At 34.3% G+C, this 12,743-nt stretch overlaps 1 protein-coding gene across 1 annotated transcript in view; it reads left to right on the forward strand.

The window, feature by feature from the left end:
• CFAP47 (cilia and flagella associated protein 47) overlaps nt 1-12,743 on the forward strand; it is a 931,170-nt gene that overhangs the window by 220,599 nt on the left and 697,828 nt on the right. The window contains exon 28 of the mRNA XM_074210630.1: nt 420-612. Within this exon, the coding sequence (XP_074066731.1) occupies nt 420-612 (193 nt within the window). The remainder of the gene's footprint in view (nt 1-419; nt 613-12,743) is intronic.

A 12,743-nucleotide genomic window follows, 5' to 3' on the forward strand; every position in this document is an offset into this window, starting at 1 on the left:
CAAAAAATTTTGGTTTAAGTAAACATTAATGCCATGCAATTTCCTGACCCTTCCTTTGATATAAAAATGCAATTTCCCTGTGAACTAAGGTTATCTTTGAGTTCCTGTTACTCTTGTCAAATATCAAATTGATGGTGAGTTCTTCACTCTCTGGGGATATTGCATATATTATATTATGCTTTAGACAGTAGATGAACTAGATAACTCTAAGATAGATTTTAGATTGTTTGACTGAATCCATCAAGCTCCTCCACTTGCCTCCAGAAAAGACACATTTCTCTATGCCCCAAAGATTGTCTCCTTTGATTATGAATTAATAAACATCATTGTTCTTTAGCTTCTCTTCAGATGTTTTTATTTGATATCTTTTCATCCTGTCCAGGCTTTTTGAAAATGATTTTCTTCTCTCATCATTTCAGGTGCTTGTTCTTTCTCGAATAGTACCATTGAGTAGCAGTAACAAGCCTACCATAAACATTGAGCATAGTCCAAAAATCAATCCAGAGTTTTCTTCTAGTAACATATATTCTAAACCTGAAAGAACCCTGCTTAGTTGGATGAATACTAATTATGAAAATACAAGATGCAAGATTTGGAAAAGCTGTGATAAAGGTGAGCTGATTATTTATACATATATGCACATGTGGTACATGCATATAAATGGACATACATGCATACATACATGTACACATATGCACATACACATGTATTCATTTAAAATACCATTAAGAATCTTGTTTATATTTATATATTGCTAAACAACATAAGTCTCTAGTTTCTCATCTTTTTTATTTCTTTATTTTTCTACTATTTGCAACAATAGTTTTCAACAATCATTTTTTACATCTTTCTCCATCCCTCTCCCCTTCCCTTGACAGAAAGTAATGTAATATAGGCTTTTTATCTATTATCATGCTAAACACAGATCTAGATTTATCTTGTTATGAAAAAAGAATCACATCCAAATGTAAGAGGAAAACAATTAGAGAGAATAATTGATGTAAATTCATAAGACTACTTTTTAAAAACTTTGGACTGCATTTAAATTCCAGTTTCTTCTCTGGATATGGATGATATTCTCCTTCACAAGTCTTTTCGTATTGTCTTTGATTATTGTACTACAGAAATGATCAAGTCTATCATATTTGTTCACCACCGCATGTTTCTGTTAGTGTGTATAATGTTTTTTCTGGTTCTTACTTCACTCAGCATCAGATTGTATGAGTCTTTCTATACTATTCTAAGTTCAGTCTCTCATGATTTCTTATTGAGCAGTGGTGCTTCATAACATTCTTATACCATAATTTGTTCAGCCATTCCCTAATTGATGGACATACCTTCAATTTCCAATTCTTTGCCACTGCAAAAAGAACTTCTATAAATATTTTTGTACATGTGAGTTTTTTACCCTTTGTTGTGATCTCTTTGGTATACAGACCTTGTAGTGATATTGTTAAATCAAATGATATGCATAGTTTTATTTCCATTTGGGAATAATTGCACTTGCACTCCAGAAAGTTTGGATCTGTTCACCATTCCACCAATAATGCATTAATGTCTCAGTTTTCCTACATTCCCTTCAACATTGATCCTTTTCCTTTTTAGTCATATTGGTCAATGTGATAGGTGTGACATGATACCTCAGAGTTGTTTTAATTTGCATTTCTCTAATCAATAATGAAAGATCAGAGCACTTTTTCATATAACTATATTTAGTCTAGTTTTTCATCTTATCCCATACATTTATGCACACTTATTTAATCAGTTATTTATGTGTTGAGGCAAAGAAAATCAACTCACCGAGAACTATGAAGATTCCTAGTTCGAATTGTCTTTGTTCTAGGAGAAATGTGGTGTTAGTTTTGGTTGTGACTCTTTTTACAAACTAGGTGTATGGTTTTTTCCAAGTCACCTTCTCATCTCTAGTTTTTCTCATCTATTTAAATGTAGTTCATGACTGTTGTCTTGACTATCTTACTGGGTAATTATGAATATTGAATTAAATTACATGTATGTAAAACTTTATGTAAATATAAGATAATATTATTTAAAGTTAAAACTTATTTTATTTGGGACATACAAACACCGATTGTTTAGGTGTACTTAATAATTATAAAGATTGGTTTTGCCAAAATTTGAGATTTTTATATTCTATAAAGTATGCTGAGATAATTTGAGGTTTATTCAGAAAACAGTATAATATATACTATTTATATCCATATCGATGTATCTCTATCTCTATCTCTATCATCTCTATCTCTGTCATCTATCTCTATCACCGTCTCTGTCTCTGTCTCTGTCTCTGTCTCTATCTCTATCTCTATCATATCTATATCTGTATCTATCTATCTATCTATCTATCTATCTATCATCTATCTATAGTTAGCTTGAAACGGCTACAAATCAAGGCTAAAGTTGGAGAAGTGGTGCATGATTTTTGCTTATTAAAAAATTGTGAACTCATTGCAGTCACTGAGGTTAAGATGCAACAAAGTATGAATCGATTTTCTGCTGCTTGTGCTTATTTTGGTCTTACAATCAACACCAAGAAAACAGGTTCTCCACTAGCCAGCACCAGAGTTTTCCAAAAATAGAAACCTATGTTCCAGCAAATGGAGAAGTTTTGAATGCTTTGGATAAATTCCCTTACCTTGACAGTTTGCTTTCCAGGGATGTACACAGATATGGTGGGGTTGACTCTGGCATTCCCAGAGTTAGCTTAGTGTTTGAGAGAGGCTCTGAAGGAAAGTGAAGGAGATCAAAGTATTAGAATGCTTACTAACCTGAAGGTGTAGAAAACTGTTGTGCTGACTTCATTGTTGAAAACCTGGACAGTCTACAGTGAATCACATCCATTTGAATGGTCTTAGGAAGATTCTGGAGATCACCTGGCAAAATAAGGTACTGAACCAAAATACCAAGCATTCAAACTCTACTGCAGGGAGCACAGATCTGATGGACTGGCCCTGTTCTTCAAATGCCAAATGTACATTTGCCTAAAAGACTATTTTTAAAGAGCACTCACACAAGACAAATGCTCACAGCGAAGTCAGAAGAAGCAATACAAAAGAATTTTGGAACTGTGTGACATGGGAGGACAATGATTATTCATCATGATGTGCCTAAATCAAAGACGGTTCTATGAGTGAATCAGAATTACAGTAACTCAAAAGAAACATGAGAGGCACACATTTAGATTATCTCCACTTCAAATATTTATGGACCCAATCTGTGGTAGAGCCTCCTGAATTCATAGTGGTCTGATCAACCACAGTACCTTGACTTTAACATAGCGATGTCCTTTTGGTCCTCTTAGAAAATGAAAGACGACAACCATTGAACATAACCCTTTAATACCTGATGCATTTTGGAGTAGTTTTATTAAATACAGCATACTGAGACAAGCGATTACTTGCTTTGTTTGCCATCATTTGGACCAGGTTAATTCTTGGCCAGCCCTAGATACATGACCCTGCCTAATAAAGATATAATTTTTTTATTTAGGTTTTTGGAAGGCAAATGGGGATAAGTGGCTTGCCCAAGGCCATACAGCTAGGCAATTATTAAGTGTCTGAGGCTGGATTTGAACTCAGGTACTAGTGACTCCAGGGCTGGTACTCCAACCATTGCACCACCTAGCTGCCCCCCTAATAAAGATATAATTGAGAGTTCTTAAGGCTTTAAAAGTTGTCTCCAAGAATATTTTGCTTATTTTTAACTGGACAGAATTCATATCCATTTATTTTGCTTATCTGTTGCCTTTCTTCAAAGTAGTGCTTTAAGTAAAAAATTATTTGGTACTCTGGATTTTTATTGGATTTAATTATATTTCCCCTCTTCTGAATAAAGTTAATTTAATTAATTTATTTCATATACATTTTGTTATCATTTTCCCCACTCTTCTTTTTTCTCCCACTTTTCCCAAAGACAGAAGTGAGTGAGTAAAGGAGTTATTGACAGTTAGGGCTGAAGCATTAGGGAAACTGGTCAGTTCAAGTTAGTGTGAATCATTAGAATTTTTAATTCCCCTTAGACTTAAGCCCTTCTTTGCTAAACTTATTCAGTGCTCTAAATGGAAGATTCAAGAGTGATGATTTTGGTAGAGATAAGAAATATCATTTCAAAACAAAAATAAAATTACAAATATTGACTAAATTAGTGATATAAAGGGTTGCAAAAGTTTGATTACACAAAGTATAGTTAAAATGAAAAGGAAACCATCAACTGTCAAAAAAACAAAACCAAACCAAATAAATAAAAAAACCCCAAAAAACAAATCCCCAAAACTTTGCAGTAGATTTTTCTGGTAAAATTCTTAGATTCAAGGTATATAAAGAATTGATTAAAATATAAAAGAATGAGAGATATTTCACAATAAGATCATATCAAAGGAGATCAGGCAGTTTTAAAAGGCAGCTTAAAAAAATTCAAGCTATCAATATTCATTTGAAAACATGCTCTTAATCATTAATAATATGAGAGTTATATTACTTACATACCATATTGTTAAAGATGACAGAAAAGAAAAGTAACAATTGTTGAACTGACTGAGGAAAATAGATAGTAGTGAGTAGAACCTTAATTATTCAGCTTCTGAGGTCGCATTTGAACTCAGGTCCTCCTGACTCCAGGGCTGGTGCTCTATCCATTGTGCCATCTAGCCATCACTGATTAAGGGTATTTCTTTCTTTTTTTTTAGGTTTTTTGCAAGGCAAATGGGGTTAAGTGGCTTGTCCAAGGCCACACAGCTAGGCAATTATTAAGTGTCTGAGACCGGATTTGAACCCAGGTACTCCTGACTCCAAGGCTGGTGCTTTATCCACTATGCCACCTAGCCGCCCAAGGATATTTCTTAAAAAGATTTTCTTTTCCTTTTTTTCATTTCAGGGAGGGAATTTTGATAATAAGGGGAAGCTACTGGTTGTTAAAGGAAAAAAAAAAGAAAAAAGCATGATAAAAGAGTTAATTGAAGCAATTAAATGAAGTATCTCTAAGGTCTTTTCCAGCTCTGACATTCATGGTTCCATAATTCCATTTTCCTTTGGGACCTGAGGTTTAATTTGGGCTTTCTTCTATTTCATGACATGAAAAATCATTTTATATATATATATATATATATATATATATATATATATATATATATATATATATATATATATATAGTTAGGGATTCAGATCTTATCTCCATATGAGATGAGGTACTCTTGTTTCTTTTCATGCTTCCCACCTCTCCCAAACCTTGTTATACTGATTCTCACATTAAACAAATGTAGCCCTGATACACATATATCTTCCATGTGACTTTTGGACTCTTTACTATTTCCCAGGTTCAATGTTCTATTTTTGTTACCATCTATTCAAATGTAAGATTCTAAGTGCTCATTCATATGAATCTCTACATTAGATTAAGTCAAATAATACTTGAATTTAGAGTACCCCCCCAATAATTAAAGCCTAACAGAATGGTAAATGAGATGGAATTACATGATAGCAAATATTTTTTAGCACCTATACCTCATGCCTTGTTTTTTACTCTTGTTCTCTTTCCTATATCTTTTTCTCTGTCCTTTAGATTGTGGAATGCTATTAACTTTTCTTAGCACTGCATCCTGGGGAATACTTTTGACTTCTCAAGAATCCAATAGAGAAGTCCTTCATTTTTATCTCTTCCCAATCCCCACCATGTCTTTGAAGCTCCCTGTGGCTATTGACTTTCTATATCTGGCAGCCCCCAAGAGGTTCCCATTGTATTTTCCAATTATTCACTAGATTTTTGTTTATCTAATCAAATGAGTGATGTTGTCATGTTACAAAGCTTATGTGCATTCTTCTGGTAGACAATTCTCAGTGAATGTGACCTTCCCAACCTTAAAGTATCATGATGTATGGTTAATACATAAGATATAAGATTTTCCATGGGAAGACCTTATAGTTTAGCTATAGAGAATTACTTACCCTCAATTTACCTCTGGTAAACAGAGCATCACTGATTCCCCAATTCACCCCTGATGTACAGGGAGGGGAGATGAGCACCATTGATCTCATGTACATATTTAAAGCAGCTTCAGTGTTTAAAAGAACTGCTGAATGTCCTTGATTGGTCCTGGACAGACTCTCAAGGCCGTACTTGATCAACATTGCATATCTCTTCAGAAACTAGCCATCCTGAATGGAGACACCATAATTCTTGGGGTTTGGGGAGGAGTGGCTCCCTCCTCGGACAACCTGGAAAATTTGGTTTTATTCCACAAAATATTGGCAAGAAGCCTTCTTTGTTCTCAAGCTATTTAAGATGAAATTAGACCCCTTCAGATTGGATTTTCAGCCATGGAAAGGATGCTCTGCCTGGGGCTTTCTGGATCAGATCTCTGAATGCTGTAACCTGGGACTACCAAGCCACTGTTGCTTCAGATGTTGAAGCTCCCCCGATTTGGTGATGTTTTCTTTTAATATCTATGTTTATGTAGGCTTTGCTCTTCTTTTTTATTATAGTGGGACTTATTGGTTACTTTTGCTGTAAAACTGATTTATTTCTACCTGTTTTATAATCACTTTATTAAATACATTCTTTTTAGTTTTGTTGGTGTGAATGTGTCATTTTGTAGGAGTGAATCACAACCAAAACTCCTTAATCAAAAACATGAGAAGAGAGAGTTCACAAGCACAATTCATACAATACTATTAAAAAGTAGAAAACAAAACATGAATGTGTCCTTAAAATGTGTATAAAAATCTTTAGAACCTCTTAAAGTACTGAGTATGAGGCCTTTGGTGGAGTGCCTCTGGCCCCTACTAAGTCTTGTCTTAACTCAGTTGTCCTAGACACTAGAAGAGTAAAGAAAAGGGAAGAAAATATGTATTTATATGACACTATATTAAGTACCTTTATAAATATTATTTTATTTGATCCTCACAATGATATAGAAGTTAAGTGCCTTGCTCAGGATCACATAGAATGTAAAGATGGACAAAGGTGGAATGGAGATATGAACTATTTCTTTTCTTGGCTCATTCACCCTCCTAATGTTTCTGTCACCATGTAATTCACCTGTTTCTTAGGTCTGGTTTCTAAAGTCAGAAGAGAGAGAAATTCTCTCCCTCCAACCCTGCAAGAGGTGAAAATCAATTATTTCTCAAAAGATGTTTCCTTCCATAGTTGGCTCTTTTTTAGTTTCCAGAAGTCACCACACTCCTTCAAGTTACTTCTTCTTCTTGAATGAATAAATGAAGAATTTATTATATGAAAAGTGGAGCAGCTAAGTGATCCAAGGAATTAAGTGCTGGGGCTAATGTTAGAAAGATGAGTCTTGAGTTCAAATCTGGCCTTGGGCACTAACCAGCTGTGAGATCCTGGGCAAGACACTTAACTTTGTTTGGTTAAGTTTCTTCATCTGTAAAATGGGCTGGAGAAGGAACTGGCAAAACCACTCTAATATCTGCCAAGAAAATCCCAAATGGGGTCTTTAATCCACTCCATGACTGAGCAGATAGTCAAAGCATTGGCTAAGCACTGAAGATAAAGATGGAAAAGAAAGACAGTTTCTGCTTTCAAGAGCTCACATTTTTTTTGTTTCTTTTTATGAGACATTGGGGTTAAATGACTTGTCCAAGGTCATACAGCTATTTAATATCAAGTCTTTGATTTGAACTCAGGTCCTTCTGACTTCAGGGCCAGAACTTTAATTCACTGTGCTACCTAGCTGCCCCAAGAACTCTCATTCTAATTGGGGAGACTATATTTGTGGAAAATATATAATGCAAGTCAAATGAAAAGATCCCATGGTCTTTAAGATGAAGCAGCAAGGAACTATGGTCAAAGGTCTATAAAACCATGAATACCCTTTAATTCAGAAATCTGTAATTATGACCAAAGAGCTATTAAATTATTTACATCCTTTGATCTAGCAGTATCATAACTTGACCTATTTCCAAAAATGATTAGGGCCAGGTCTTGTATTCCAAAGAGAACATTAAAAAATGGAAAAGACCCTACAGGAACAAAATTATAGCAGTTGCTATAAAAAACAACAATGCTCAAAAGGGTTGGATATTAAGGGGCCCATTAATTGGAGCATGATTTTATAGTCCCCTGGGCATGGCTCCAAATTGTTCTCCAGAATGGTTGGATCAGTTCACAGCTCCACCAACAGTGCATTATTATCCCAATTTTCCCATATCCCTTCCAATATCGATCATTTCCATTTGCTGTCATATTAACCAATCTGATAGGAATGAGGTGGTACCTCAAATTTATTTCAATTTGCTTTTAAAATTTTTTTTAGAAAGATTTTATTTGAGTTTTATTTGAGTTCCCTCCCCCACCCCCCACAGAAGGCAGTCTGTTAGTCTTTACATTGTTTCCATGGTATGCATTGATCTAAGTTGAATGTGATGAGAGAGAAATCATCCATAAGGAAGAAAATAAAGTATGAGATAGCAACATTACATAAGATAACGCTTTATTTCTAATTTGAAGGTAATAGTCTTTAGTCTTTGTTCAAACTCCACAGTTGTTTCTCTGGATACAGATGGTATTCTCCATTGCAGTTAGCCCAAAATTGTCCCTGGTTGTTGCACTGATGGAATGAGCAAGTCCATCAAGGTTGATCATCACCTCCATGCTTGCTATTAGGGTGTACAGTGTTTTTCTGGTTCTGCTCATCTCACTCAAAATCAGTTCATGCAAATCCTTCCAGGCTTCTCTGAATTCCCATCCCTCCTGGCTTCTAATAGAACATTAGAGCTCCATGACATACATATACCACAGTTTGTTAAGCCATTCCCCAATTGAAGCACATTCACTTAATTTCCAATTCTTTGCCACCACAAACAGGGCTGCTATGAATATTTTTGTACAAGTGATGTTTTTACCCTTTTTCATAATCTCTTCAGGGTATAGACGCAGTAATGGTATTGCTGGATCAAAGGGCATGCACATTTTTATTGGCCTTTAGACATAATTCCAAATTTCTCTTCAAAAAGGTTGGATGAGTTCACAGCTCCACCAAGAATGTATTAGTGTCCCAGATTTCCCACATCCCTTCCAACATTGTTCATTGTCTTTTCTGGTCATATTGGCCAGTCTGAGAGGTGTTGAGGTGGTATCTCAAAGGTGCTTTGATTTGCATTTCTCTAATAAGTAATGGTTTGGAGCAATCTTTCATATTATTATGGATTGCTTTGATTTCCTTATCTGTAAATTGCCTTTGCATATCCTTTGACCATTTGTCAATTGGCGAATGATTTGTGTTTTTGAAAATTCAACTCAGTTTTCTGTATATTTTAGAAATGAGTCCTTTTTTAGAAATATGAGTTGCAAAAGTTGTTTCCCATTAATTTGCATGCTTAACAATTTCATTTAAAATTTTATTTTTAACTTATGGAATAAAAGAAAACATTTTCATAACAGAACAATAAAAAAGATTCTACGTGAAACTGCAAATCTGTTAGGCATAACTTGTTATTCCTTTCAAATGTAGAACAAAATTAGCATGTAAATTTCTTTTTTTCTTCCTTCCCCCAACCCACACCCTAAAGATGGTTATTATTAGACACAAATTGGTATAATTATTCTATACATACTAATCAGTTGTTTCTCTGGATTCAGGTAACATCTTTCTTCATATGCACTTATAGTTAATTTGGGCATTTATAATAGACAAAATAACTTAAATTACTTCTTCGATTTTAAAATAATATTGTCATAGTAAACAATGTTTGCTTGGTCTTGTTCATTTTGTACTTCATTATTTCATACAATTTTTTCCATATGTTTTTAAAATCATTTCTCATCACTTCTTATAACAAAGTAAAACTATATGATCATAACCCACAATTTGTTCAGGCATTCCCCAATTGATAAGAATCCCTGAAATTTCTTTTTTTTTTTTGTCACCAGAAAGAGAGCTGCTTTAAATGTTTTAGAACATATAGGTTCTTTTTCTTTTTCCCTAATCATTGTTGGAAATAGGTAAATTTGTGATTTTGCTAGGTGAAAGGACATAGATAATTAACTCTTTGGGCATAATTCCAGATTGCTCTCCAAAATGGTTTTATAACTCCACCAACAAAGAATTAGAGTCTTAATTTTTCCACAACTTGTCTAACATTGTCACTTTCCCCTTCTATCATTTTAACTAATCTGGTAGGTGTAAAATGATAATCTCAAGGTTCTTTTAATCTGCATTTCTCCAACCAATAATGATTATTTTTTATTGTTTTAATTTTTTGTTGTAAAATTGTTCATATCTTCTGATTATTTATCAGTTATAAAATGACATTATTAAAGAAGTGAAAAAGTTCTTTATGTTAGATATGAGACCTTTTTCTGATAAATTATCTATAAGTTCCCCCCTTCCCCTAATTTTCTGCTTTCTTTCTAAATCTTGGGTATGTTTGTTTTATTTGTACAACCCTTTTTAATTTAATGAAATTGAAATTATTCATTTTGCATCTAATTTTGCTCTCTATCTCACTTATTCATAAATTGTTCATCAAAATCTCTCTCTATAGGTAGGTCACATATCCATTTTGGCCTTATCTTATGAAATGATGTGAAATATTGATCCACACCTGCTTTCTACCACACTACTTTACAGTTTTCCCCAACAATTTTCACTAAACAGTCAATTCTAATATTATTTAACATGGTACATGGAAATCCTAGCAAATCGATAAGAGAAGAAAAAGAAATTGAGAAAATTAGAAAAGGGAATGAGACGATAAAACTATTCTTGGAAAATTCTATGATGCTAGTTAAAACAATAATTTTAGCAAAGTAGCAGGATATAAAACAAATCCAAATACATCATCAACATTACTGTATATCAAAAACAAAACTTTGCATAAAGAGAAAGCAAAAAATAACCCATTTTAAATAATTCTAGATAGCAGAAGATACTTGAGAGTGCATCTGCCAAAACAAACCCAGGAGCTATGTAAACAAAATTTTAAAAGTTTGTTATACAAATAAAATCAGATTTAAATAATTGGAGAGATAATAATTATTCATGGTTAGGCAGGGCCAATATAATAAAAATTACAATTTTACCCAAACTAATTTATATATTTTATGTCATCCCAATTAATTTCCAAAATATGTTTTTACTGACTTGGAGAAAATAATAACAAATTCATTTGAGAAAACAGTCAAGAAAGGAAATATTTTTAAAAGTGTAAAGCAAGAAGGTTTAGTAGTACCACATCTTTCTTTTTCTTTTTGATATGACCAAAAAATTGATTTTTAATTATAAATACACCTCAAGCACTAGGTGGGTAATGGGACAAGAACTGTGCACTTGCACTGTGCTAATGGTCTGCTCAGGTACTGCGGGGCTGATATCAATGCCAGATCTTGCCAGGAGGTTTTCAGTCTTCCCAGTTTTTCTTCTGTAGTTCAACTGCCACTTCCACTGTTGATTCTGTTGACCCTAAGGCCAAGTACTGCTGGTTTGTTAGGGTGTGACCTGCACTGGACTGTGCTCCACTCTTAACCGGGTGCAACAGATCTTTCCTACCAACTTTCTAAGTTATTTTGTTCTGGAAAATCCTTTCATTCTTTTGTGGGTCCTGCCAATTTATTTGGGGGGGCATTATTTAAAGTTTAGAAGTGTTTTGGAATTTGCTAATGGAGTCCTAAGGAGAGGTTAAGCAACTGACTCTGGGGTATACTTCATCAGAATCATCTGGATCCACTGCCAAGCTAAAGGCAGGATGACTGGAGATGCAGTGATCTCTTTAAACTAAGTTTTCATTTTGACCGAGGCAAATACATATTCAATGATTAAGGAAAGGTAAGAAATGAGGCAAAGAACATCCTCTTTTTCCTGAACATAGATACTAGAGATGGAATATTGCCTACCCAGTTAGCCTTTTCTTCACCATCTTAGCTTTCCCACTCCATGCCTTTTCTTTGCTGTCATTTAATATTACTATTTCTATGCTTCAGTTGGCTAGCCCCTTAGAGATTGTGTCCTGTTTTTTTAAAAGGATCATTAGGGTCTGGCTGAGGTTTGACCAGTTTATGGTTAGCTGTTCTTCCATCAAGAAGAGCTTGTACACATCTGATAAAAGGCTAAGAAATCAAAAACACTGCTCTTTTTTTGAAGATCTTAACATTTTATTGTCTTTGTCCTCAACCACTTACTTTTTTGTGATTATATCATAAGAGATTCATTTAAAAGTGGTTTGGCCTCTCTTCTACCCCTCCCCCCCGCCCTTGCCCCACACTACATGTATACAAGATATATACAGAAGAAATTCAAAATTGAGACAACACTAACCATTGAAATGAAGAAGGGGTTGGGGAAAAAACTCCCATATAAGTGGTCATCTGTGATGTATTTGGAAGGAAGCTAAGAATTCTCTTGAGGCAAAGATAAAGAGGCAAATTTTTTTTCAGATGTCCAGACATAGTTGTTGTTGTTATTGTTTATCCTTCATTCTCAAAGAGGACCATGACATCAAGAAGGTGATGCAGTGACTTGCAGTTGAATTGCATTTAAGTGAGGGAGGGTTGTGCAAAGTCATCATCTTCATTTTTTCCTCTGGAGTTGATGAGATTTGAGTATTTGCCTATCTCTCTAAAGAATTAAGACTCAAGCCTTCTCTGGAACAAAGCAATGCCACTTATTAATGATAAATGGGCTTAACTCCTTGTATGAGAAGTTAGTCACTTAATGAAGCAAGGTAAGGACTTTTAAAGGACCAGAAGGCATCGTCTTCAACAGGTAGTGGGAGGGTGT

This window comes from Macrotis lagotis, chromosome 1 (genome assembly GCF_037893015.1).
Source record: "Macrotis lagotis isolate mMagLag1 chromosome 1, bilby.v1.9.chrom.fasta, whole genome shotgun sequence".
Taxonomy (NCBI): Eukaryota; Metazoa; Chordata; class Mammalia; order Peramelemorphia; family Peramelidae; genus Macrotis; species Macrotis lagotis.